General features: G+C 39.7%; 4 protein-coding genes across 4 annotated transcripts; 1 reads left to right on the forward strand and 3 right to left on the reverse strand.

The window, feature by feature from the left end:
• Positions 1 to 40: 40 nt before the first annotated feature.
• Positions 41 to 19605, reverse strand: LOC144665084 (uncharacterized). The gene is made up of 3 exons (XM_078526260.1): positions 19431 to 19605; positions 1078 to 2334; positions 41 to 282 (listed from the first exon to the last, which is right to left on the reverse strand). Exons 1-3 carry the CDS (start codon positions 19603 to 19605, stop codon positions 41 to 43), a joined length of 1674 nt encoding a protein of 557 aa, XP_078382386.1.
• On the reverse strand, positions 6596 to 12350 carry LOC144664792 (uncharacterized). The gene is made up of 5 exons (XM_078526008.1): positions 11783 to 12350; positions 10644 to 10720; positions 10150 to 10247; positions 8729 to 8865; positions 6596 to 7965 (listed from the first exon to the last, which is right to left on the reverse strand). Exons 1-5 carry the CDS (start codon positions 11927 to 11929, stop codon positions 7600 to 7602), a joined length of 825 nt encoding a protein of 274 aa, XP_078382134.1. The 5' UTR covers positions 11930 to 12350; the 3' UTR covers positions 6596 to 7599.
• On the forward strand, positions 13063 to 18743 carry LOC144664659 (uncharacterized). Its single transcript, XM_078525834.1, has one exon. The coding sequence runs from the start codon at positions 14120 to 14122 to the stop codon at positions 16586 to 16588; it is 2469 nt and encodes an 822-aa protein (XP_078381960.1). The 5' UTR covers positions 13063 to 14119; the 3' UTR covers positions 16589 to 18743.
• A 1073-nt stretch (positions 19606 to 20678) lies between the features above and the next one.
• On the reverse strand, positions 20679 to 27806 carry LOC144665086 (uncharacterized). Its single transcript, XM_078526261.1, has 3 exons — positions 27790 to 27806; positions 24174 to 25140; positions 20679 to 24098 (listed from the first exon to the last, which is right to left on the reverse strand). Exons 1-3 carry the CDS (start codon positions 27804 to 27806, stop codon positions 20679 to 20681), a joined length of 4404 nt encoding a protein of 1467 aa, XP_078382387.1.
• Positions 27807 to 27909: the final 103 nt, after the last annotated feature.

Here is a 27909-nt window from a genome sequence, read left to right on the forward strand (position 1 = left end):
TACAGAAAACAGACTGCTATAACCGTACTTACAAATGAGTTTACCAACCTCTTGGATTTTGAAACACAACCACAGCTTGCCCACTTTTGGGTACAACGTGTACCTTTTCCACAGGACCCCCATTGTTTTTTCGGCTTTCAAAGTGCATTTTAATGGAATCATGGGTAGTGTTATCCGAAAGACCGCTGACAAGAATGCTTCTACAAACAGGGACTTGTTCGATGGAAACTTTAGCAGAATCCAAGTCTCTTCTTTCGCCTTCGGTCTTGATTTTGCTGAAATCTAAATAATTTAATAACAATCGTTAAAAAGTGTTTTCTCTTCACCCGTTTTTCCTGATCAAAAGACTAAAATTTCACTTCCGGTTGGGTCACAAATCGCGTGAAGTGGGGACCTGGGGCATATGGACTCGTAACGTCAAAACAAGAACGTCATCCCCGGAACCAAACAAACAGAACGGGATTCTACCAACTGAAAGTTTCTAACCCCACCTAAATCCTCGCTCAAATTTTGGCTTTAACAAAGCAACAACACAAGAGACAGAGAAACTGCTTTTCTTTCAGACGGCTAGAATTCGGTAAAAAAAAGAGACGGTCTCGACTATTTTCACCATGTTCACATCAGGATCCTGTGTAGATTCCACCAAGCAATAATTTGACCGAAAAAAGTAGAAATTCATATCGCTTTTTCTTTCGAAAACCAAGCCAATTTGCATTAGACAAAAATACAAACTTTAGTTAGTTAGACTAGACTTGATTTTAAATCGGATCGATATAGCGATGAATACGACTATTATTGAACGCAATTGAGCTCACGAAGACTATGTTTAGATGTCATCTAGTAACATTCTGACCACTGTTTTGATGCTATGCTTCAAAGGTAACGGCACTAGAGCAATCTCGTTTTCAAAGCCCACGTTCTCTTTAACCAGTGGTCTGCTGTATAAAGATAACGCGGACTCGGAGGACAGGATTGCCACAAGAGAGATAACATAACGTAAATATGAACTGTATGCGGAAACGATACTTTAAAGACAACACAAAGAGTATATAAGAATCATACCACAAATTGACTTGCCTGTTATGTCATTGACCATTGTGACCAGGGCGCTGCCATTTCGTAGCTTTTGTACATCCTGTACGTCTTCGCCACTCATTGCTTCGATGAAGTTTGCCACAGCGTCAACAGGCGTCGACTCACTCAGCCCACAAACACGTAATTTATTACGTTCAAACCGAGGTTGCTCTTCGACGTTTCCTCTAGGTGCATTGCTTCCACGTGTCCTCCTTCTTCCTTGCCTCTGTTGGCCTCTACCTCTCTCAGAATAGCGCTGCCTTTGGGTGAATTGAGATTGATCATGTGAAAACTGGTCTCCTTCATTGAACCCTCCAGGAGTTTGGTATTCTTGTCTCTGGACATTGTTACCACGTCCTCTGTAGCCCCGACTCTTGTTCTTCGGCTTTGGCTTTGGTTTTTGTCCTCGACCACTCCAGTTTCCATGCCCTCTTTGAGGCTGAAAAGTGTTGTCAGCACCAAAACCCCATTCCTGAGGCATTAATGGAACTGGCATTCCCATACCATTGTCTCTGAATCCTTGGTAATCACCGTGACCCTGTACAAAGCCACCTCTGGGACCTCCCCTCGGTCCTTCTCTTGGCCTTCCCCTGACACCTCCACTTTGCCTTGTATTTTGGCCTCGATAAGCTTGGTATCCTCCCCTTTGTTCCATATTGTTATTATCAAAACTGTCTCTCCTAAAATCGCGTGCTTCTTTGAACTCTCCTTGTTCCCTATGCATTGCATTTTCATTTTCAGAGCCTCTTTCGTTCCTCCCGCTTCGAACATTCTTCGGCTCAGCTCCTCTGGACCTTTTTTGCTCTCCTCTCCAATCCCCTGCCTGGTTGCTGGGACCGTCCACTTGAGAAACATCAATTCTTCCTTTCGGTTTCACTGTAGAAGGCTTGGCTGCCACTGGAGTTTTGAATATATCCAGTGGATTTTCCATATCTTGAAATTCCTGTAACTTCTCACTTGCTTTGTCGATGTCTCCACGTACGTCATCCCGGAGTAGAATTCTCTTGATGAGGACAGGTGGCAGACAACTGAATACTTCCTCAAGCCTTTTGAATTTCTCTTCTATCTCTTCGGGGTCCTCTTCTTCTTGTATCTTCTTACTGGCTGCAGATGACAATTCCGCTGTTAAACCAATGTCATCGTTTTCTTCCACTGTGTCATCTTCGTCAATAAAGTGACTAACATCGAAGTTCTCTCCATCTTCTTCGATATCTTCGTCTTGTTCTTCGTCTTCTTCCTCCTCCTCTTCATTGTCATTCTCTGTTAATCAAAAGCCCACATTATTGCAGTTTTCACTATAAACATGCGAACACTGAAATTCAAACCTCAACCAACGGTTTACGCTTTTTGCTGCCGTCGGTCATCTTAGCGGGGGATCTTAGCGGACCTCTCGGGAAACAGACGTTCACTTCAACTGGGTCAAAAGGTCACAGCAGTCGACTATGATTAGTAGGTTTCGATCCATTTTGTTTGTTTTTGTTTTTCAAGGTTATAATTGACGGGCAGCGAAAACGCCGCAATCGTTAGTTGGTTTGCATGTGAAAACTGCAATAAACTATTCCTGGAACGAGTCAGTCATCCATGTACATAATGTGACTGAATGATTCTCAAGCTGTAGTTTCCTTCACATCGAAGGAAGCTACAGAGAAATAAGCTCCAATACCTAAGTAATAAACCAAATTGGAACAAGAAGGTTTAAGATTAGGGAAGAATGAGACACATAACGAACGAAAAACGTGAAATATTTGGGCCAAATGTTTTAAGTTATGCCATCCGTGACGGGGCCTCTAAAATACTTCCCGTTATTCTGGAGGAAAACAGGAAACCCACGTGCTAAATGTCATGTTTGTTCCCAATACGTTACACAGCTTGGATTCTCTTTAGGGACGAATGAGGATATGTAGGAAACCACGGTTTTCAGTTGATACTTATTCAATATAACAGTGCATTTCCCTGTTATCAGTTAACATCAGGGCCTCATTTTGTTGTTGTCTCAGTATTAGAAGATTTTGCCGATTGCCGGAACCAGGTGTAACGGACGTATGCAGGACTTGTTGGCCAAAATTTCGGTGTGCCAGTGTCTGTTGACATGTGTCAAGATAGATATATTTACCTATAAACAATCTGGTTTTCCCTAGTAACACGGTTGATTTGGGATGTTTATAGGCTATATCTAATGAAGCACTGATAGCAATTCTCAAGTGATTCTGTTTCGAAATGTACAACTACTTCCGGCTTAGGAAATAAAATCCCCTTCCACATGAGGGGAATTACCCTTCAGCGGGCGACAAAACAACGTTTAACCGATTGGCCTAAAATAAACAGCAAGTAAGTAGTGTATTTTAATTTAAAACTGCTTGTTCCACGTAGAAATGCTGCAATCTATTAGTCCAGTCAACTTAGTATTACACCCAAAACAAATTGCAACAAAAATAAAACATGCCTTATTCGACTTTGCATATATTGAGGAATAACATACTAAAAGTCACCGTGAATCGGAGTATTGGAACCTCGTCTTTTTTTGCGATATTTGAACTACAATGAAAAATGAGAAATTTAATTTATGCATAACTAATGTGAATTTTACAAGTAACATTGAAGGGTCCTTATCGACAGAAATAATCAAGCTAGCAAAACCAAACAACGACAAGCCAACAAATCAGTTTACAACAAATGTAGCAGTTATTACTTATCCTATTTATTGCGTGAAATGACATTACTATTTTGCCCTTTTTGGTACCTTAGAGAACGTACTACCAGCGGCCCGATTCTGGCATAGATGCAAGTATAGTAACAACGTTCGCTAATCGGATATTTCATTAAAAAAGCTGAGTTTTCTTCAAGAATTAAAGATACTGAAAACTGATAAAGTATAATTATACCTTTTTGACGAAAGAATAAACGCTGGTCAAAAAAGTTACCGTCTGATAACTAGAATTGCGACAAACGATTATGGCGGTAGTCTTGGATGAAACCCTTAACATAATCTGTCAGAAAACGTAATGCGTGAATTTGCTCCCCCAAAACCCTTTCTGCTTATTGGAAGCTGCCTATAATTCCAAGAATCAACACTGATTGATCTTTGCAAAAGTCCCCCGAGTGACTGAGCCGTCACAGACGCCGGGGACACAACCCCGGCGTAACTATGGGCACGCCTCCATCTCTGCACTTAATTCTTTAACAAAAGGATGAACAAATTCTCTCAAGAGTAGCAGAATGATTTTGGACAAAAGAAAAAAGGGTTAAAACATTTGTAAAAGGTTTGGTAACAACCTGCAAATGACTTGATAAACATGAATTCAAACAACAACAACAACAACTTTATTCACCCTAAATATTTACAAAAGGAAAAGATATATATATGGTATTAATAAATAATTAAGGGTCTGGTGGCCTGAAATAACTGAAGAGTTTAAAAGGGCAGGCAGCCAGTGACAAGTATGGTATCACTCTATCTACTCAATATTAGCATTTGTATACAGCCACGTCAAATGCTATACAGTTTTGTACGCCAATCGTCACATTTGTTTAAACACTGCGGTGGAAAGCATCAACAGACACGCCTTTTTCTCGCTGTTTTAAAATACTTTTTTTAAAAAAAAGCAAATATTTTAACAGGATTAACCCATCTGTACTTTGGAGTACTGTTATCTTAGGGGTCCTGTAAGATATTAAAATTTAAAAAGATGACTTACAAAGTTTAAAAAAAGTCTAGAAATGTTAAAAAGACAACGGTTAAAAACAAATAAAAACTTATGAATAAAAATTACAAATAAAAATGTTCTATAACTTTTGTTTAAAAAGAAGTCTAGAGTTCAATTTTTCATGTCCGACGGTAAACAATTAAAAACTGACGCTCCTAAAAACGAAAAACTCCGACGGCCAAACTCTAGCTTTATTCTCGGCAGGACATAAGCCATACCTTACTCATGCCATGAGCAACTAGGTCACTGTATGTATGACGTTATTTCCAGTCGTTACTTTACATATGTTTCAGAAATAAGGGTCAGATGTGGGATAAGCGATGCATGATGTTAGATTCACTCGGGAAAGAGTGTATGTTATAAAGAAAGATTTCCTTTCCAAAATGTAAAACAAGATAAGGTTCGTCGCGCAACTACCTCTGCATTTAAATCTGTGACGCCATCATTACGTCACACATGAAAACATTTGTGTTACTATATTATGGCATATTGGTAATGAATCAATCAGTTGTTATATCAATTTTGGTTTAACTGTCTTTATTATTCGTGGAATTACAGACGCTAGAACTTTGTTTTATTTGGTTCCGCCATATTACATACCAGCCAATTTGGGAATTTCGCCAATGGTTTGAAAGTCATAAAAAATACAAGGTTCCAATGCTTAGATTTACGGTGACTTTCAGCAGCGTATTCTACACCAAATTTAAGTCAAGAACAGCATTTTTAATTTTTGTTGCAATTTGTTTTGGGTGCAATACTAATTTGACTGGACTAATTGGCGTACAAAACTGTATAGCATTTGACTCATTTGACGTGGCTGTATACAAAAGCTAATGTAGAGTGGATATAGAGTGATACCAAACTTGTCACTGTGGTTTAAATCAATTTTGAATTCATGTTTATAAATAATTTGAAGTCATTTGCAGGTTGTTACCAAACTTTTTACAAATGTTTTAACCCTTTTTCTTTTGTCCAAAATCATTCTGCTACTCTTGAAAGAATTTGTTCATCCTTTTGTTAAAGAATTAAGTGCAGAGATGGAGGCGTGCCCATAGTTACGCCGGGGTTGTGTCCCCGGCGTCTGTGACGGTTCAGTCACTCGGGGGACTTTTGCAAAGATCAATCAGTGTTGATTCTTGGAATTATAGGCAGCTTCCAATAAGCAGAAAGGGTTTTGGGGGAGCAAATTCACGCATTATGTTTTCTGACAGATTATGTTAAGGGTTTCATCCAAGACTACCGCCATAATCGTTTGTCGCAATTCTGTTATCAGACGGTAACTTTTTTGACCAGCGTTTATTCTTTCGTCAAAAAGGTATAATTATACTTTATCAGTTTTCAGTATCTTTAATTAACACTGGGCGAAAAAACAGATTTGACATAGTACAAATGTAGTCTAAATATGGTTCAAATATGACATTTGTCACATTTGTCCATATTTGACTAGGAGACAAATATGACATTTGTCCTAAGACAAATAGGATAATGATGCATTCGCTCTTGGAGATAAATATGGACAAATGTGGTGCAAATATGAGTCAAATATTACGTTTTGTCCCGCTCAAATGCAGACAAATGTAACCAAAGATAACATTTGTAAGGACAAATTTAAAGCAAATATCATCTTTGTCTGGGATATCTGAAACCCACGTTTCCTTCTGCTACTGTGCCTGAAATGGCTTAAGCAACATAATTCCGCTGCAAGAATACTTGAGTTTAGCTTGCTCTAGATACATGTAAAGTATTCTTGAAATGTAAAATTTTATATATTTCATGTTTTTTCTTTAAAATTGGATTCAAACTAATCTTGGTTGACCCAGCCCTAAATCTCTTGCCAGTTCTGAAGAAATTATCACACAAAGATATACAGTTGAAAACTGTTTTATTTTACAATTCTCTATTTTCTGTACAAATAAAACCATTTTGTTACTTTATATATTAAGTTCATATACCTTTATAAATTATATGCAAACTAAATTTCAAAAGGGAAACAAGTTCTCAAGTTAAAAATGACTCACAGCACAATTTAAAACTGCACAGATCTCTTTTTGAAAAAAAAATAAGAGGGAGAAGAGAAGAGGCATAAATCTGACCTAAGTCTAGTTCAAAATTCAGAAATATCAATGTTAAACCTAAAGAATTTGAATTCTATATACCTCAGACAGCCATTCTTCAACAATTGAAGATAATAAAATATTGGCAGCTAACAAAGACTAACATGTATAGACTTGAGGTTCGATATCAATAAGCGTTACCGGTAAATAAAAAAGTATCGGTAATAAAAACTAAGCATTCAGTATTCTAAAATTCTGTATGTGAATGGAAACACACCTGCCTTGTTTGATGAAACCCTAACAAAAACCTACATGATTTGTGGTCTCTTAGAATAACAAGAAGACAATCACCATTTAAAAAAACTCACTTGGGCACTCTCTTAACCATTTTCAACTAATGCATGTCCCTACGGTTGCAAGTCATTATATTGATTTTTTGTTTAACGTTATTAGTTGTTCTATCACATGACCAAAACAGTTCTGTCTAAAATCAAATAAAAAGAAATTCAAATATGTTCCAAGCATGTCTGTTGACTAAATATATTTATAACTGGGAAAATTCCTAACAAACAATCATGTATAAGATTACTTGAATGTCAAATGACACAACATGTCAATACAGTTGTATGTGTATACCAAATATGATGATTTTTATGTGATAATCATGAAGTTCCAAAACTTAAATGTACATGTAACCGACAAGACATCTGGTCAAAAAACATGTTTGGTCATGTGATAAAAATAAATAACTATTGATATTATTAATTTTATACTCCTCTCTCTGGTACAAGAGTTAGAGCCCAGGCTGGGGCACCCTTCGGAAAGGAACGTTCACTATCGGGAATAACACCCCCCTGCTCTCTCTGTATCATCATCCTCTTTGCTCTTTCACTTCTGGCCCTATGTGCCTTGCGGTCTAAGCTCTGAAGTTCACGGGTCAATTCGTCAGATCTCCACCCAAACTTGCGCTTGACAAGCTTTACAAGCTTGGGTGTTGACTCTTCCTCGGAATTGTCTTCATATACACTATCCTCTGGCGACATATAGTCAATAGTCAGGACTTCCTGAAGTTTGGTTTTTTTCTCTTCTGAATACGAGCACTGCCTGAGGGCTTCTTTGCGAGCCTTGAGTTTCTGCAAGAATAAATTACAAAAATGTCATCAATTTAAAACCAATTTATTTTTTAAGACTCCATGTCGACCGGTATGCATTGCGAGAGTTTGTTGTTTTGATCCTGTCGCTGAAGAATATTAATATTTCCATTCAATGCAATATAAGAAGGATGAAATAATCGACAACTCAACAATTTGGAAATTTCATAGCCTTTGAAACCATGGCCGAGGCACACAATGCATTACAATTGACACAGAGTCTTTTAAGGTTAATTGTAAAAATCATTAAATATTCATGCAGGTGCAAACCAATCCCAGTACCATATTCAGATCACATACATAACTTTAAACCCCAATACAAATGAAACAATAGAATTAACTTTTGATACAAACTCCTGCTCAGCTGCTAAGTATTTTTAATTAACTTTTGATACAGATCTGTACTGATTCGCATAACAATACTTTGCATTCAATTTATTGTTTTCATTTCACAAGTAGAATAAAATATTCGCATCCGATCTGTATGGCCGTTTACAATGGCTCGCCTATCGGCTCGCCATTGTAAACGCCCATACAGATTTCCTGCTCATATTCTATCTACTACCTAAAACACTTACAACTTTTTAACTGACTTGTTACCAAGATGCATTAATGCATTAGAGAAATAAACAACAGTGACATGTTTTAAATGGTATAAAAAACAAATTTTTCATATACATTTTTTGCACCTATTGCTCAAACTTTGGGTGGAATGTACAGTGTAACAAATAGTTCATTCACTTACATTATGTCCTCTTTGATTTCTCCTTGCAATGAAAACACTTTCATTTTGTTTATCTGTTAAGACTCCCTGCACCCGTACACGGGTTGCGACTCGCTTCTGTTTTGCCTTTAGAGTTTTGAAATATGTCTTTATTGCACCTGTTACAGAGAAATTTAGAGGGATTTTAAGGCTATGCTACATGTGACTTGTTCCAGTATGTATTGTCCATTTACCGCCCCCCTCCATTTCCTTCTCCCTCCAAAGTATATGTACATGTACATGTAGGTTTATACATGTATAAGTGTTATTTTCCACTGGCTGAGTGAAACAAAATAAGTGGAAATTGTTTTTCTCACACACCGCTGGGACCTGGGAAAGGGTCATGTGACTTTTGGCGGGCAGTTGTTTTTGTTGCGTCCGCCATTGCTGACCTTTTCCCACCCACTTGCCCTAAGATTTTTAGTTTGTGCAGTATTTTTTGTTAGCTTTGCCATTGTGCAATTTTTCCCTGTGATACAGGATGTACATGTATGGTTTTGTTGAGTTTGTAATAAAGGTCAGGTGGCGGTCGGCCTGGCATGGCTACCTGGCGGTCGGCCTACCAGTGGTGTGTGAGAACATTAGTCATTGCCTTGGCCATGCAGAACATGTATCATGTAGTTTTTAAATAAATTTTTCAGGTCAATACATGCATCTACAGTATCAACCACAATCGTTGAGCACAGAAAAACTACACTTTTTGCACAGATCGAATAAAATACATTTTTTAACCTGATTTTTTTAAAGGGACTACATGTACATGTATGTCACGGACATTGAGTAAATTTCTGGTCTTAACTGTTCTGAAATTAGTGGAAGGCAACTTAATCTATAAAAAACAATATCTTTGAAAATCTAATGGAAGATATAAACTTAGCTACGGCTATCAATATCGATTTTTGAAGACGTGCAGAAACAATTTGAAATTGTTAGCCTAACATTTTTAAATTGCAATCCGTTTCCATCCGAGCCATCAGCAACCAGTAATGCTTGCTAACAGTTTCAGTGCTCCAAAAAAGTTACCAAGAATAAAATTACAGTAAATGTATAACGGAAATCCAGGGGAAAACGATTTTGGTTCAAGTTAGCGCGAGGTTCGAGTTAGCGAGGGTTCGAGCTATCGGGAGTCGACTGTATTATTTTTAGGTTTCATGCGACATGAATATAAATTTTGGCGGTCCAAAAATCTGGTAAAATCTGTGATGTACAGTAGTCCCTTTAACTACAACTTAAAAGGTGTTTCTTAGATAAGTGTTCCTTTTCTGGAAACTCATCTTCAATAAAATGGAATATTTTCTTGTTTTTTCCTCTCACAAGTTTTCAGGGACTTTAAGGCAACTTTTACACACACAGAATCACAAAATATCACAGTTTTACTGAGAAAAAAGTGGAACTGTACTTACGTTCTAAGATAACAGGATTAGCTTCTTTGAATGCTGAAGTAGCCCTCACTCCTCTCTCTATTGCTTCACTCACTTCACTGTTAGTTTCATCATTAAAACTGAAAATCAATGAATGAACTGTGCTCAATATAAGAATGTCAGAAGCAGACTCCAAAGTCCTCACCAGTTACAAGACTCCAACAAGTTTTAGCATGAACTACATTTTAGTTTTCTGGGATCTGTAGCTGTGTTTGGTTTTAAACTGCTTAGTTCATAACAGTGGCTGATCCAGACCTTCAAGTAAGTGGGGAAAAATACACACCCTCGAAAATGATTTTTCTCAGAGTCGACTTTTTATGCCAAAGGTAAGGTGGCCCCCCCAGGCCCCTTCCATTGCATAATTAAAGAGTGATGTGTTATCTTTTTTAAGTTTTACTTTCCTTTTGTCAAGTGGCCTTGTCAGCAAAAATTTTAATAATTCAAGTATTATTATTGGCATTACTATTTTACCATACCTGTTACCAGGATCTAAGGTCCACTCAATCGGTGGGTCTTTTTCCTTTAATTTTGCAACAACTTTGTGGACACATGCCTATGTAAAATACACAGAAGTTCATAAGAAACTGAGAAAGAAAAGAGTTAGATGCCACTGAAACTTAGGTTTTTTGTACTATTTTGAGTACTGTGTGGACAAAAATGGCAGACTTATAAATTTGCAGCTCATTATTTTTAGTAGAATTTGTGATGGGCATGGCCAGCTCCTGGTTTAAATTACAGTCAAACCGGATGTTCTTTTGATGGGAACTTTGCAATGTTGCGGCACAATGTTCCAATAGTGATTGACAATTACCTTGTCGCAACATACAACTTTCAATTCAAATTTGCGCAAGCAAGTTGCAAAGTTCTGGCTTTCATTTTGCCAAATGAAACCAAGTTACACCACCTTTGTTTCAAAGAAACAGAAAATAATTACCCCTTATTTGAATGTTCATCATTGAACAGAATGCGAGAAATAAGCGACAGGCTTAGTTTCATTGCTCAGCTAGGAATTATGCTTTAAAATTACAAACGTAAGCCGTAACTTGGGGAGCAAATTTAAATTTCTAAGTGCAATTCCAAGTTTGGCGATTTCAATTTCTCACAGTCTGTCAATAAGCAGCCGACCATAGGGCAATTATTTCATCCTTCTTTGAAACAGAGGTGGAATTATCATGTTCCATACAGAAAAAAAATGAAAACCTGAACTTGGCAACTTGCTCAAGCAAATTTGAAAGTTGAAAGTTGCGATGAGCAAACTGTCAATTAATATTGGAACATTGCACCACAACATTGCAAAGTTCCCATCAAACATTCGGTGTGACTGTAAATAAAGCAGCCTTTTGTATCCAAAAAAAATTATAAGGAAGCAGAGTTGTTTTGTTTAGACAAAATACCTCTGTATATCATGTTGCTAAGCAACATGACATACAGAGGTTCTCTACGACGAAAAGTAGTGTCGCTCAACTAGAACTTGATCCCTGGACGGAAAAGCCTCGGGCCTTACTTTCTACCAACCCCCACCCCCTGCTTAATTTAAAATGTGCTTTCAAGAGCAAGCAAAAAGGCCGCCTATTGTCATGGTACATGATATCAGAAACAAAAACCTTATACTCACCACCATATCTCGTGGAAGATTTTCCACTCTGCTCCTTTGAGACACAGCAGCGATTGACAAGCCTTGCAAGTTGTCAATTTTTTCAGTAAGAGCTGCAAGTGATCTTTGTACCGCTACGAACTGCCTCTCGTGGTCGCAACAATTCATTCTAGCGTTGACATGAGGCAGCGGCGTGCTGACTGGCGTTGATCGGCCGCTGGATGAGGCTGATGAAGATGGTGTACAGGACACAACTGAAGGTAAACGATCGCGATCCCTTTGGGCGACTCGCGGATACGTTGGAGAAGTATCTTCAGGTTCACTCAGACTGTCTGGCAGTGAATCACGACGAATGCAGAATCGAGATCTCTCTACAGAAATCCCTGGACGATTTTGTCCTCGAGGAACAATCGGAGTTGCTCCTGAAGTTGTCTAAATAGCAAAATGAAAGATCAATTCAGCGAGACATCTAACACCGTGGCCGTTCAAAAATTATAGCACATCGCCAATGAAACTTACGTGAGATGTTGATTCCTCGAGAGAGGAGATTCGGACGAGGAAGGATTGCACGATCTGCTTCTTCCAGACATATTAAGCTCAAGTTATACAATAGCCGATGAAATTCTCAGTGAAGACCTCACAAATACCAGTAAAGACGCCGTACTTCACACAAATAACACAAGCAAAGTGACGCTCAAAATCCCGCCGATTATGCTAAACAACACAGTCAAATGTAAATGGCCGCTCCGGATTGGACGAGATGCATCACGTGAGTGCTGCAGCCTTTCTAATTAGCATATTTTGTTTTCCCCTCGACAGATAACAGCAGATTAAATAGCAACGTGTTCGATATATTCATCGGGAAAACTTAAAATTATTGTCCTTCCTTTATGCTTAGCATCTTTTCTGGAAATGGAAGGAAAGAGGTACTACTGCAGTCATTGTGATGACTTTGTTAGTCGAAGTACGCGATCTCGACATCTCGAACAAGTCGTTGAGAAGCATGAACGATGGAAAGATGTTTTGCTCAAGTGGATTTACGTCTTTTTAATTTTTTAGCAGGAAATGTTAGCTTTTTACTCGAAGATTGTGCCAAGGAATATAAACAACATTCAAATTTTGTAAGAAAAAACTCCTTAAATTGATCACTACATCTTTTCAACTCTCCCACTCATTGTGCGTCTTATAACCGAGTGTTTTTGGAGAATTTTCCGTTTGTAAACTTAGCATAACAATGTTGCCAAGTTTGGGGTGCGTCTTATAACCGAGTGCGCCTTATAACCGAATAACTACGGTATAAGAGTTTGTCACTCGCCACACGTGAAAGTGCCCTTTGTCAGTATTAAGGGGTGTCTGTATTAAGCGGGTTAATTTAAGAGAAAATGTATGAGGTTTTAGTTGAGACCAACGAAACTGTCCATAATGCTGGGGTGTCCGTAATAAAATCTTTGCAGCAATGTTGTCGACAGATGGTTTAAAAACACAAATAGAGACACAGTTCTGAAACAGCAGGTCTGGGATAGGGTAGGAATTTCCAGTGTTAAATCTTGTAAAGGGTTACTGAACAGGGTCTAGTATACATGTATGGTAATGGTTTCAGAGAGGGAAGAAGGCTAGGGGTATAATGTAGGGTGGTAAAGTGGTTATGCATGACCCCTGATTCAGGTAAAAAAGGGTGTGATGCGTGAAAACAGCTCTAAACTGGCCTTGATCCGTGAATTACTGTGGCATGTGATCTGGTTATTTTGAGGACCGTGATTCATGATTCAAGCTAAACACATTGCAAATTCATGGTGATTTCATGCCAATTTAATCGCCGTGATTTTTTTTAGAAATGCAGAGTAGCCATGTTTTTAATCTTTTGCACAAATATCATGAGATAGTTGTACTTGAGCAGCAGAGTTGGATAATAAATTCAATACATGTCAGTTTTTGTGTTTTAATTTCTGAAGCTTGGCCATTCTCAATTTAAGGGGTTTTACAATGTATGTGTTAAAGGTACCCACATAAAACTGACAACTGTATATATATACACTGTAACTTCAGATTTCAGCTATAGACAATAATTTTAATTTCTCACTTATTGCAGAGGACAGTAACAGAATTCCAGAGTCCTTCTTTGGGAATCTACATGTAGATGATGAAGACAGGAGGTTATTTGATGAAACTTTTATTCACAAGTCAATTGGGGAACAAGATGATCTCGAAGAAGGTTTATACCATGAACAAACATTTCATAATGCTAGTCAAGAGGTATGGGATGATTTGTTGGAGGAAAATGTTTTGGAGGACCTGGATGAATCAAACTTTCCTGGAGCAGTTGAGACCGATCCTGACTCATTTAACAGGAACATCCTTATGAACTGGCTGCTTCTATTCATCTGTTACTGGTGGACATACTGTAACATTGCTGACCGTGGAATTGAAATGCTTCTGAAATTCTTCCATGCATTTTTTACTGTGCTATCAGAGCGAGTACCCTGGATGACATTTTTTGCTGCAGCATTCCCTTCAAGCTTATACATGCTAAAGAAGTACTTTGGTCTGCATAAAGATTGTTTCCAGAAGTTTGTTGTATGTCCAAAGTGCCATTCTTTGTATAATTATGACTCTGCTTATGAGACAGTAGGTGGCAAGCATCTGTCAAAGAAATGCTCCTACGTGGAATTTCCAAACCACAAACACAGAGCACACCGAAAGCCATGCAATGAAGTCCTGTTAAAGGAGGTCAAGCTTCAAGATGGAAAACTTAAACTGTACCCAAAAAAGGTGTACTGTTACAATAGTGTTATTGAAACATTAAAGCTCTTTCTTCAGCGTCCTGGTTTTTCATCACGATGTGAACTGTGGAGGGAAAGGGAGAGCACAAGCATACAGAATTTATTGAGTGATGTGATCCATGGTACTGTCTGGAGAGATTTCAAAGGCCCAGATGGGTCACGCTTTACGAGCCATCAACGCAACCTAGCTTTAATGATGAACGTTGATTGGTTTCAGCCGTTCAAACATTCCCCGTACAGTGTAGAAGTCATTTACCTTGCCTTAATGAACTTGCCTCGTGGAGAGAGATACAAAAGGGAGAACATTATTGTTGTTGGAATTATTCCTGGCCCTAGTGAACCTTCAAGTCTCAATCCCTATTTAGTTCCCCTTGTTTTAGAACTGAAAGAGCTGTGGGAAGATGGAATTGAGGTTTGTCATTCTGGCTCACCTAGGATACCAGAGAGATTTTTTGCTGCTGTCTTGTTAGTAGCCTGTGATGTCCCTGCAGCAAGAAAATTGTGTGGTTTCTTGGGACATGGTGCCAGAAGAGGCTGCTCAAAATGTAAAAAGGAATTCATTCCTGGTGAAAATTTTGGCATGAAGATGAACTTTGGGGGATTTGACAGTTGTATGCCACGTACAAATGTAGAGCATCGCAATGAAGCCCAAGAAATACTTGCTGAGGACACGTATCAAGGACGAGAACGTAAGGAATCAAAATATGGTACAAGATACTCTGAACTTATGCAATTGGAGTACTTTGATTGCATCAGATTTACTATAATTGACCCGATGCACAATTTATTCCTTGGAACCGCCAAGCATCTGATGAAAAATGTTTGGCTACCAAATAAAATTTTGAAGCAGAGTGATCTCAAGTCTATCCAAGAATTGATTGACAACATGAAAGTACCATCCAACATGGGAAGAATCCCAAACAAGATTGCATCAAATTTTGCTAGCTTTACATCTGACCAGTGGAAGTTGTGGACTGTTGTTTACTCTGAGTTTGCTTTAAAAAAGTATCTTCCATCTGAAGACTACAAACTGTGGCTCTTGTTTGTGAAAGCTTGTCGCATATTAACTTCTCCTATAATAACGTTTCGTTCCCTTGCTTTGGCACATTCATCACTCATGCAATTCTGCAAGAAATTTGAGACTAAATATGGACAGTTGGAAGTTACTCCTAACATGCATCTGCATTCCCACCTAATCAGCTGTGTTGTAGATTATGGGCCTGTGCATAACTTCTGGCTCTTTTCATTTGAACGATTTAATGGTGTCCTTGGAGACTTTAAGACCAATCAAAGGGCAGTCGAAATTCAATTAATGCGAAAGTTTCTACGGGACCAAGACATCAGGGATATTCCATTCCCATGTCTATTTAAGGAACGACTTGGAACTGTCTTCAGTCAAATGAAGACTTCTGTAATGGATCCTATTCATGATGTCAGTTCTGCCGCAGAGCACTTTTCCCTATCAGAGGGCCCAGTAACAAAGGGAAACCTTTGGTTTGACATTGCATTATTTTCTTGCATATCTCCACACAGAATAGATTTGCTTGATGATGATGAACTGAATTTTCTTTTGCAATCATATTCAACATTTCTTGAAGGAGTTGAATTCCAAAATGGAACAGCTATATTTGACCGCTATGCAGGAGTTGAATTTTTGGGAGAGCGCTATGGCTCGCTCGACTCAAGAAGTGAGCGGTCTTCCTACATCATTGCTCCCTGGGTAGGAGTAAATGGAAACATTAATCCAGCCACATGTAATGCGAGGCCTGGTGTAGTGAGCTACTATTTGAAACAGAATGTTTTAATTAATGGAGAATGGAGAACTCTCATTATGGCCAGAGTTGCGTGGTTTCAGGAACATCCTGAGAGATACATGCATCAGAGTGGGACCACAGAGATATGGTGTAAAGACATCTTCGAACCATTAGGCCCAGCCTCCTTTATTCCTGTCCAAAGGATTCAGAGAAAATTTGTTGGAACTGTCCAAAAGTGGAAAAGAGAAAATGTTCTCTTTGTTTTGCCACTTGAAAGGAAAATGTACTTGTGATAACATTTTAATAGTTTGGGTTTATCATTCTTTGAAAGGCTCAGTGTTTGCCTATAATTAACACTGAACAGTAACTGTAACTGTAGATTGATTTAAGATAGACGCTCAAGACAAACAAGATGAGTGTTTTCTATTTCAAACCAAAAAGTAGGACTGCTGGTAGTCTTTGCAAGAGTTCGCTGATGCCGTAATTGTTTTAATGTGTTGTTCTAGAAAATATCCATACCACTCCAATGGAATGTTTTTTTTTCTTCTAAATTTCCACAACCCTTTGGAAATTCCAGTAAAGCTTTTAAAATACAGTAGAACCCCGGTAACTCGAACTCTGAAGGGAAACGTAAAACAGTTCGCGTTACCGGGGTTTCGAGTTATCGGGGTCGATTGCATATTTAATTTGCCAAGTTAATAATTGATAGTTAACTGATTTTTCAGCACTTCAGTATACGGTACAGTGCAAAGTGAACTTAACTTGTCAGAAACTCTTAACAAGACCATACATTCTTATGATAAGAGTGGAAAATGGTTGTAAAATACGTGATCCGTTCGTTGCTCTAATCAATGGGCAACCGTGCCAAGTTGCAAGAACCAGAATTCGAGTTATCGGGGTAAATTTGACCCAAATTTTGTTCAAGGGAAACGAAATTTAGTTCGAGTTAGCGGGGTTTTCGAGTTATCCGAGTTCGAGTTAACCGAGTAAAAATGACTGAAAAGTGGGGGTCAAATCCAAGGGAAATGGCAGTTCGAGTTAGCGGGGTTGTTCGAGTTATCCGAGTTCGAGTTACCAGGGTTCTACTGTACTTTCCTTTCACAATTTTGGCATTCAAGACCCCACCCCCTCTAAATTTCCACTGATTTAAATGGAGTGTGTATGGATACTGAAACAGTTTACTGCATATTTCACATTGAAAATTCTAACTCAGTTACTGAACAATAGTTTGATCTCAATTTAAATTGCCATAGTTTCATTCCACTTTTTGTAAAGTGATGTCTGGAATTGCACAACTATTATTGGTACCTTAGAAAGTAAGAATCTATCCTTTCACCAGGTTAGGTGTAGATATCATACCATGAAGCATGAGTAAATACTGTTGTTTCAAGAGATAATTATATGAATTTGCAGGGCTGTGCTCTAGCAGGGCCCGGGTGCCTTAGGCGGCTTACTTTTGTCTTTGGGGGACCTGTATAACTTTTCTATCATGAAAGCTTTTAAGAGCTGGGCACCCAAGATTTCTTACATAAGAACCTTCTGGCACCCTGAATTTTTTTCTGAGAGCACAGCTTTGATTTGGCAATCCATTAAGTACCAATCCTGATAATCTTTCAATGAACAGTATAAGCTAGTAGACCATTTACAGGGCAACTGTTTGAAAAAAAAATAAAAATTGTGAAATGAATTTGATCACTGTCCTCTATCATGTTTATTTTACATTCAACAGAATGGCATTTCTTTTAGTTTTTTTAGGATTTTTTATTTCTTATATATGTCAGAAGCACGGGTTTTACAAATGAAAACCACTCCCAGAGAAGTTATTTATTTATGACTTGAAATGTCTCAAAATTAGACTTATAAACACTTTATGTGGGAAGCTAACTTGGGTTTTACAAATGAAAACCACTCCCAGAGAAGTTATTTATTTATGACTTTTGAAATGTCTCAAAATTAGACTTATAAACACTTCATGTAGGAAGCTAACTTGGGTTTTACAAATGAAAACCACTCTCAAAGAATGCGAAGTTATTTATTTATGACTTTTCAAATGTCTCAGAATTTGACTTATTTGGGAATCTAACTTGGAAATTACAAATAGAAACCACTCCCAAAGAAGTGACCAACACTGTTGGGGCTTACACCAGACAAAAACAATGCAAAATTTAATGCCCAAGTCTCGAGCTCTTTCCCATTGCACTGCAAAAAAAAAAAGAAACTCAAAAAAGCAGGAACTCAGTTTCTAACACATTTGTCTGGTTCGCTTCATATTTGTACATCGGCTAAATATCACTTCAAATTCAATCAGTATTTGTCTTGCGTTTATCGCGGACAAATCTGTCAACACATTTGTCACATATTTGTCATCTTCAAGATCAGGACAAATATGATATTAGATTTGTCTCACATTTGTCTTTAGGACAAATATGATCAAATCCATTATTTCATCCAGTGATTCTTGAAGAAAACTCAGCTTTTTTAATGAAATATCCGATTAGCGAACGTTGTTACTATACTTGCATCTATGCCAGAATCGGGCCGCTGGTAGTACGTTCTCTAAGGTACCAAAAAGGGCAAAATAGTAATGTCATTTCACGCAATAAATAGGATAAGTAATAACTGCTACATTTGTTGTAAACTGATTTGTTGGCTTGTCGTTGTTTGGTTTTGCTAGCTTGATTATTTCTGTCGATAAGGACCCTTCAATGTTACTTGTAAAAATCACATTAGTTATGCATAAATTAAATTTCTCATCTTTCATTGTAGTTCAAATATCGCAAAAAAAGACGAGGTTCCAATACTCCGATTCACGGTGACTTTTAGTATGTTATTTCTCAATATATGCAAAGTCGAATAAGGCATGTTTTATTTTTGTTGCAATTTGTTTTGGGTTAGACAACGAAATGGCTTATATTGACTGGACTATATCGGGATCTGGGCAATTCTTGAATTAATTTTGCTTTTTTAATTTCACCGCACTAGCTCAACTAGCACCTTTGATAATTTTGATAACATGGACAGAGCCGATAGAAACTGGCGTGGGAATTCAAAAAGACTAAATAGATTGCGTTCTAAGTTAGATGAGCAAACCTAAATAATAGCGCTGCCTTCGCTTATATTGAAACTGGTCATTACCATACGAAAACTGGTCTTCTTCGTGGAGCCCTCCAGTACTCGTTCCCAATCCACCTGAATCGCCAGGTTCATCACCATCCTCGCTTTCTAGAAACCCGTGGTATATTCTTCGTGACAGCTGCGCTTGGTTTAAGACGTGAGGTTTTTCTTCCTGTTTTGCTAACACTCTTTCCATATCTGAAAGCGATAGAAACTAAGAATTATACCAGAACAATTGAATATAAAATATTTTAAAATGTACCTAAATATTTTACTTTCAACTTTGCTACCCATAGATATCCTATCTTAAGAACAGTCAGGAAATAACCAAGAGTGGTCAACTTTTAAGTCGGATTCCGCTGAAAGTTCGAGCAATGAGTGCAAAAATTAAGTACGAAAAGCCTACTCGCAATGCAGTAACATTTTATATACTACTTGAAACATCTCACTGAAATTCATTTGTCTTCGTGACCCCGTGATTAAATTCTAAACCACTCTCGAGAAAATTAAGTTTTGGCAACATAGCTATTTTTAATAACTCGAGGACGCTGATTTAGAAAATCATTGTTGCTAAGCTCAATTCGGGTTTTCAACAAAATGTCAAAGCTATACACTGATAAGGTGGATTTTATATGAGGCTGTGGTCAACTGTCACTGGACGGCTCGATAGTCATAGACACAGCGTAAAAACTGTCAGACATCATTAGTCATCTTAACAGTACACTAATAACGAAACAGTACACTAATACAAAACTTAAAATTGCTAAAGGAAAGAACTCCTTATTTGGAGTTATTCCTTATCTGAATTCAGCTTGGCAGCAGTAATGTTCGAAATCACATTTTGGGCTAGTTCTTCAAATACTAAGAAACTTTCTCCTTGCATACCGTTTGTTACGAATGGATTCGGTTTGGTGAAGTAAACGTTTACCAGACTGAACGCAGGATTCTCGGTAACACAACAATTTTACTCAATTCCAGCTTAACATGTCGCACCCTTCGACAATCAACTCAAAAAACACTTCTCGTCTCAAGTTTTTCTTGGAAAGTCTCTATCACGTGGCCTAAGCGAAAGTCTAAAAATAAACATCCTCGTGGGAAAATACGTCACATGGACAATGTCACGAACAATGTCACGCTCAGTTTCGGAAGTAACACAACTTTTTGTAACATAACCCCCTCTTGAAAAGAAATTTGCAAACATTTCTCAATAATAACGAAAAATTGACTTTACAGAATTGGGGGTAGTCCAGTGTCTTAGATTTGTCCTTCTTACTTAACCACTCGGCTTAGGTAGTCTGCTCCAACATTGTCTGATCCCTTGATAGCTTCAACCTTCAGGTTATAGCTCTGAAGAAAGATCGTCCAGCGCATAAGACGACTGTTCACGAACTTAGCACTGTTCATGTACTTGAGAGGCTCGTGATCTGTCTGCAGTACAAAACGTACTCCATACAAGTATAGATGAAATCTCTTGATCCCCCACACAATGGCTAAACACTCCTTCTCGATAGTAGAATAATTCCGCTCCGCATTGGACAGTTTCTTGCTAGCGTAACAAACTGGAAACAGCTTTCCTTCGTGCTCTTGCATTAGAACAGCGCCAATGCCATTATCTGATGCGTCAGTTCTCAAGTAGTACGTCTTGCTAGGATCAGGAAGATGCAGAATTGGCGTGCTTGTAAGGTGTGCCTTGACTGACTGATAGGCTCTCTCCTGGGCTTCACCCCACTCCACTCTGTTTGGCTGGCCCTTGCGTGTTAGGTCCGAGAGGGGAGCTACCACTGCAGCGAAATTTGGGATGAAATCTCGATAGTATCCGGCCAATCCCATAAACGAACGGATCTGCTTCTTGGTGCTAGGTCTTGGGGCGTCTCTAATCTTAGCCACGTTATCCTCATGAAGTCCTACTAGACCACACTGCAACTGATGACCAAGAAACTCAACACTGTCTACGCCAAAAATGCACTTGCTTGGTCTGACTGTCATCCCGAACTGTAGTAGTCGCTTGAATAGCTCACGAAGGGCTTCGAGATGCTCCTCCCACGTGCGGGTGTGGACTAGGATATCGTCCCAGTAGAATTCGACGTTTGGCAGATCCTTCAGTAATCTTTTCATGGCGCGTTTAAGGGTTGCTGCGGAATTAACCATCCCAAATGGCATTTTCAAGAACTCATACAACCCATCAGGCGTTACAAAGGCTGTCTTCGGGATATCTTCCTCCGGTATGGTTATCTGCCAGTATCCTTTGCTAAGGTCAATCTTCGAAAAGTACTTGTCACCGTTTAATTTCTGGAAAAGCTCCTCTGCAGTTGGCATTGGTTCAGGATCAAATACAGTTAGCTTGTTTAACTTTCTGTAATCAACGCATACCCTGTTCGTCCCATCCTTTTTCTTCACAACAACAACGGGTGACGAATACGGCGAATTAGATTCTCTGACCACGCCCATCTTAATCATATCGTTAATATCCTCCTTAAGAGATTCTCTGAGGCTGTACGGAACAGGATACGGCTTAGATCTGACTGGCTCCTCTGACGTAAGCTTGATGTGGTGCTGAACCAAGTTCGTGGTACCAGGCGCTTCGGTGAATAGACTCGAGAACTGGTGTGCCAGGTCCATAAACTCATCTCTTTGGTCAATTCTAAGATTGGGTCCTGTAGTCACGTCATGGATAGACTCCTTCGGTACATATCCTCCAATCTCCAGGAAGTCGGCTTCAACTTCTGTCTCCTCAGTCTCAGCCTCAATTGCCACCGCTGACACTTCTGCTGGCTCCTCTCGCTCAAAATACTTCTTGAGAAGGTTGACATGGTAAACTCTCTCTTTGCCCTTGACTTTGACCTTGTAATCGTTAAGGCCTACAACAGCGCTGACTTCAAAAGGGCCTTTCCACTGCATTAGCAACTTGTTGTGGTCAGTTGGCAGTAATACAAGTACCTTGTCCCCTGGCTGGAGCTTGCGGACCTTCGTTTTGCGGTCATAGTAGTGCTTCCCTTTCTGCTGGGATTTCTGCAACTCACTGTGGGCAAGGTTGAGAGTATCTTCTAGCTTCTCGCGCAGCTCGAAGACATACTGGTAACTGTTCTTTACTTCTGGTTCTTCTACTTCTTTCGTCCACAGTTCCTTCAGAATGTACATGGGTCCTCTGACAGCTCTCCCATACAATAGCTCAAACGGTGCAAATCCTGTAGACTCCTGGGGAACTTCACGGTAGGCAAACAGCAGCGGGTTGATGTAGCGATGCCACTGCTTTGGCTGCTCACTGCACAATCTTTTCAGCATTAACTTCAGTGATCCATTAAACTTTTCGGTCATACCATTACACATGGGGTGGTACGGAGTTGTCGTCAGCTGCTTGATGCTCAAGAGACGCATTACCTCCTTCATACATTCAGAGACAAACTGTGTTCCCAGATCGCTAAGGATCTCTTCCGGTACTCCAAGGCGGCTGAAGATGTCTACTAGGGCTTCTGCAACGGTTTCTGTATCAATGTTCTTCAACGGGACAGCTTCTGGGTATCGAGTTGCATAATCCACGAGCGTCAGTATGTATCTGTGACCTTCCTCGCTTGGTGGGCTTATCGGACCAATCAGGTCGATTGCTACTCTCTTAAACGGCTTGTCAATTATCGGCATCTTCTCCAACGGAACTTTGGGGACTGACCCCTTTGGTACGGTCTTCTGACATACATCACAGGATTTACAATGTCGCGTGACATCTCCTTGGATACCAGGCCAGTAGAACGCAGCCTGAATTTTGTCAGCTGTCTTCTTTATGCCCATGTGTCCACCCATTATTGACCCGTGAGCTACATCCATGATTTGGCGTCTCAACGGGGTTGGAACCAGAACTTGTCTCACGGGCTTTCCACTATTTACGTACGGGTGCTTGTAAACTCGATACAGGACTCCGCTCTTTCGCTCAAATGAGATCTCAGCTTGGCCCTTCACTCGAGTGTCATCGCGGTCCCAGTACTTCTTCAGACTCGCATCCTCACGCTGCAACTGCATAAGCTTCTCTCTATCTACTATGGGACTCTCTGATGAACTTGGCACCTTCAATGGGGTATGTTCTCCGGCTTTCTTAGCTTGACCTCTAGTGGTCACGGCACACGCTTCCTGCCAGCTGGGGTCTGGGTCATCTGCGGCTCTTGCACCAGGCACATTACCAACGATAAGGTCATAGATCGCATTGGGAAGGCACTGTGCTTCAACTTCTCCTGACAGGTAAGGGGTGTCCACAGTGATCTTTGCAATAGGTACTTTTCTCACAGTATTGTCTATAAGCAGCATACAATTGAAGTCACCAGTGTACTGCTCCTCTGAAACTAACTCCTTCTTTACTACAATACCACTGCAACCAGTGTCTCTCAAAACATCCACTGTCTTTTCACCCACTCTACCCTTTACAACAGGCATCTTGCTTCTAGCTCCAGTCAACGGCTCCACGCACGCATTGCTAAGCAACGGAATCCTTTTTCCACAGGCTAAAAGGAGCTGATCCTCTTCAATACAAGACTTGACTTCCTCTGGCGTAGCGTTTAGCTGGGGTGGCTGAACTAGACAGCCAGCACTCACTTGGTCACGTGGTGCTGCGGGTACACGAGGCTTACTCGATCCTCCAGCCTTCGGCAAATTCACTTTGAGAGACACTTGGCAATTTCTCGCTTCATGTCCTTGCCTTCCACACTAGAAACACAACCTTGATACGGCTTGACAGTTGGCAGCTTTATGCCCTCGACCATTGCACTTGTAGCACTGTACCTGGCTAGGATGAATGGGCGGTTTCTTTGCGTCATCATCCTTTTGGGGTGGGGCTGGTGGTCTACTTCGTCCACTACTAAACACGTGCTTTCCATGAGCTTGTAAGTACTGGTCAGCAATCTGGGATATCTGTTCCAGTGTCTCTGGAGCCCTTTCACGTAAGTGAATGGCTAGTTCCTTCGGACATGAATTGATGAATTGCTCCTTGACTATCAAATCTCTTAGGCCATCAAAGCTCTTAGTGGTCTTAGAGAGTTCGACCCACCGCATTAGATATGTACTCAAGCGCACAACAAACTGATCAGGACTTTCATCAATCTCAGGCTTAGATACTCTAAATTTATGACGGTAGCCGTCCTCAGTTAAATCATACCTCTTCATCAGTGCCAGTTTCATTTTATCGTAATCCGTAGCGGCCTCCTCTGACAACCGTGAATAAACATCCAGGGCGCGTCCTGTCAACAGAGCACTAAGCTTTGTAGCCCAACCATTCTTCTCCCACTTAGCGTTCGTCGCAAACCGTTCAAAACGCTGGAGATAGGCATCGAGGTCATCCTTACCGTCCACAAATGACGGTAGTTTAGGGGTCTTGGCTCGTTCCTCTTTGTTATTGTTCGGTTGTGCGGGGAAATGTCCATCTCCCGCCAAACGTGCTAGATCTAACTCATGCTGTCTTTTCGCGGCTTCGATCGCTTCTCTCTGTCTCAAAAGTTCCACTTCCCTTTCCATTTTTCGGAGATCGCGTTCCTGGCGCCTTGCTTCTCTTTCATCTTCTTCTTGCCGACGTTTCTCGTCTCTCTCTTCGGCTTGTTGTCGACGTCTCTCTTCTTTCTCCTCTTGTTGTGTTCTTTTTCTCTCTGAAGTCTTTCCTCTTTCTCCTCTTGTTCTTTTACGAATTTCAACAGCTTTTCTCCTTCGAGTCCAAACTTTTCTCCCATCTGAATAAACTTCTCCATTGCTAAAGACGCTTAAAAGTTTACCACAAAATAATCGAAGCAAACAATCTTCACAAACGCGACTCACTTGTAATTCGATTATCCTCGACGATAAGTTCCACAAACCACACACTTCGAATTAATTTGTTTCTTTCCTGCGATTACGGTAGTAAATAAACTCTTCGTTCTTGTGCTCCACTCACACACGGCAAATAGTCAAACAAACAATCCACACAATTACTTTCGATTCTCCGGCTCGACGATAAACTCGACAAATCGACACAAACCACACACCTTGAAAGAAACTGTTCCTTTCTAGCGGTTAGGTTAGTAAATAAACACTTCTTGTGCTCTACACACAGCAAATAATCAAAACAAACAATTCTCACAGATGCCGCTTGCTTGTCCTTCGATTCTCCTCGACGATAAACTTCACAAAATCGCCACAAACCACACAACTTGAATAAATTTGCACCTTTCCTGGTTACGGTAGTAAAGTAAACGCTTCTTATGCTTCACTCCCGGACGGGCCCCCAATGTTACGAATGGATTCGGTTTGGTGAAGTAAACGTTTACCAGACTGAACGCAGGATTCTCGGTAACACAACAATTTTACTCAATTCCAGCTTAACATGTCGCACCCTTCGACAATCAACTCAAAAAACACTTCTCGTCTCAAGTTCTTCTTGGAAAGTCTCTATCACGTGGCCTAAGCGAAAGTCTAAAAATAAACATCCTCGTGGGAAAATACGTCACATGGACAATGTCACGAACAATGTCACGCTCAGTTTCGGAAGTAACACAATTTTTTGTAACACCGTTAATGATTCGATTTAGCGCCCGGGGGGCTTATTTACTTTTGGCACGGCAAGGGATGGCGCTTATTTAACATTTTGAGAAACAACCAAATGTTCAAAATAAAACTTTAATAGATATTAAAATACCTAACAAATAACTAACAATATCAGAAACTATAACAGTAACAAATTGCAAAAAGGTCAGTTACTTTTAAAAGAATTGTTCATTTCAGCAGTAAATATATACATGTACGGTACGGTGAATATTCATAAATGGGGGGCGCTTATTGGAATAGGGGCGCTTATTGACAAAGAAACATTCGAAAGGGGGGGGGCGCTTATTGGAAGGAGGGCGCTAAATCGAATCATTGCGGTTATTATATTAAGTTATATGGCATACTGTATTGGCCAGAAATGTAGTGTAGATGATTTAAACGAAGCCTAAGTTAGAGCTACAGAGGCAACGGAGCGTTTTGAAACGTGTGTGTCTGTGTGTGTGTGTGTGTGTGTGTGTGGGGGGGGGAGCTCATCGTACACCTAGCCAACGCATACCTAGTTAAAAGTCCTACACCATATTATTTCGCCAAGCACGATCCTGATGTAACGATTTGTGAAAAGATCACGACTGATGAATATCTTGATAAACCAATTTTATGCTGCACTAGCGATACTTTCGGCACTGAAATTTTTGATTCGGTGACCTACTCCCCATCCCCCGGCGCCTATGAACTAGTTTGGTGTTCACGAAGACTATGTATTGTTAGCTGTTGTCTAGTAACAATTGCGGCTATTATTTTGACATCATGCTTGAGAAGAAAAGAATAGGTCCTTATAGATTGCGCTAGTAGAAAAGAGCATATAATGCTATTAGTAGAGCCCGATTATTTTCCAAATTATTTTCAAAAATTATGCTTTTTTTCTTAAAGTATGCTTTCGATGCAATCATGAAATTTGACTTTTATCACGTCGGATAGATGACCCTAGTCCGATCTCTAGCAATTTGAGCGGGTTCTGGCCTATCGGACGGCTGCTCTTCTTCTCGTATCTGCAAGTTGCTTGTGGGAACTGAGACTTACGCAATCTTCACTTTCGGTGTACCCAGTCCTCTAAAGACAACGAACGACGTAGTATTGCGGTAACCTTCCCCCCTCCCCCAGACGAATAAAAATAGGCTGAATCATAGACAGAACTTGGAAATAGTGAATCTTAGGGCCTGTTTACATGGAGGTGAGGTCCCCAGATAGGAAAGGTAACCCGCCTGTCCATATAATCTCTCATTTTTACGACTGAATTTTTAATTCAGGAAGTTTAGTAGCTAGCCCAATGGCACTCGTTGGTCGGTCGGTCCACCGTCTGTAACTCCACTAGTAGAAAGAGTATAGCAAGGCGGCCGTATAAAGGCGGCCTTTTAAACTTAAAGAGGTTTACAAGAAAAACAAGAAGCAAAGAAACAAAATATCGCTAACAATTACGTGTAGAATTAAGTAATCGACCACCAAAAAAGTGAACATTGAGAGCCATTAATCGATCGATAACTTTCGTGTCTATCTTTCGAGCTAGCGTCGTACATGAAGGAGCATTCGACAACTAAATCGGGTTCCACATAAGCTTCATCAACGACGGATCTATCTAGAAACCAATCGAGTGCGTGGCTGCTTGTTCGCAAGAAAATGAAAAAGCTTTTGAGATGTAACAGCACAAGTACAATTATACCTGAATCAGTCAATATGTTCTGATATATTTATTTACAGCGTTATAACTTAACGGCTTACATGTAAATTATTCTGCAATGCATACCTACGGAGCGATGTAATAATCAAACCATTTTAGTGCTACGAGTTAAAAAAAGAAAAAAAACCTGTCTCCTCTGGGATTTGAACTCACAACCACTCGCTCCTCATCCTAATACCTACACGAGTGTGCGAATCAGACATGCTAAGTCACGTGAGACGAATATATATTACATCAGTGTAATAGACATTCCGCCGATTATCATGTGCATCA

This window comes from Oculina patagonica, chromosome 9 (assembly GCF_052425735.1).
Source record: "Oculina patagonica isolate OP01 chromosome 9, crgOcupat, whole genome shotgun sequence".
NCBI classification, from domain to species: Eukaryota; Metazoa; Cnidaria; class Anthozoa; order Scleractinia; family Oculinidae; genus Oculina; species Oculina patagonica.

Excerpts from the sequence above, each read along its gene's own strand:
- LOC144665086 (XM_078526261.1), bottom strand. Across the intron at positions 24,099-24,173 it reads CGCCCATTCATCCTAGCCAG|TGTGGAAGGCAAGGACATGA; the intron begins GTACAGTGCTAC and ends TTGTGTTTCTAG.
- LOC144665084 (XM_078526260.1), bottom strand. The coding sequence starts at position 19,605 with ATGGAAAGAGTGTTAGCAAAACAGGAAGAAAAACCTCACGTCTTAAAC. Across the intron at positions 2,335-19,430 it reads AGAAGACCAGTTTTCGTATG|AGAATGACAATGAAGAGGAG; the intron begins GTAATGACCAGT and ends TTTGATTAACAG. Across the intron at positions 283-1,077 it reads AATGGTCAATGACATAACAG|ATTTCAGCAAAATCAAGACC; the intron begins GCAAGTCAATTT and ends TAAATTATTTAG.
- LOC144664659 (XM_078525834.1), top strand. The coding sequence starts at position 14,120 with ATGAACTGGCTGCTTCTATTCATCTGTTACTGGTGGACATACTGTAAC.
- LOC144664792 (XM_078526008.1), bottom strand. The coding sequence starts at position 11,929 with ATGAATTGTTGCGACCACGAGAGGCAGTTCGTAGCGGTACAAAGATCA. Across the intron at positions 8,866-10,149 it reads TAATCCTGTTATCTTAGAAC|GTGCAATAAAGACATATTTC; the intron begins GTAAGTACAGTT and ends TCTCTGTAACAG. Across the intron at positions 7,966-8,728 it reads GAAATCAAAGAGGACATAAT|AAACTCAAGGCTCGCAAAGA; the intron begins GTAAGTGAATGA and ends TTATTCTTGCAG.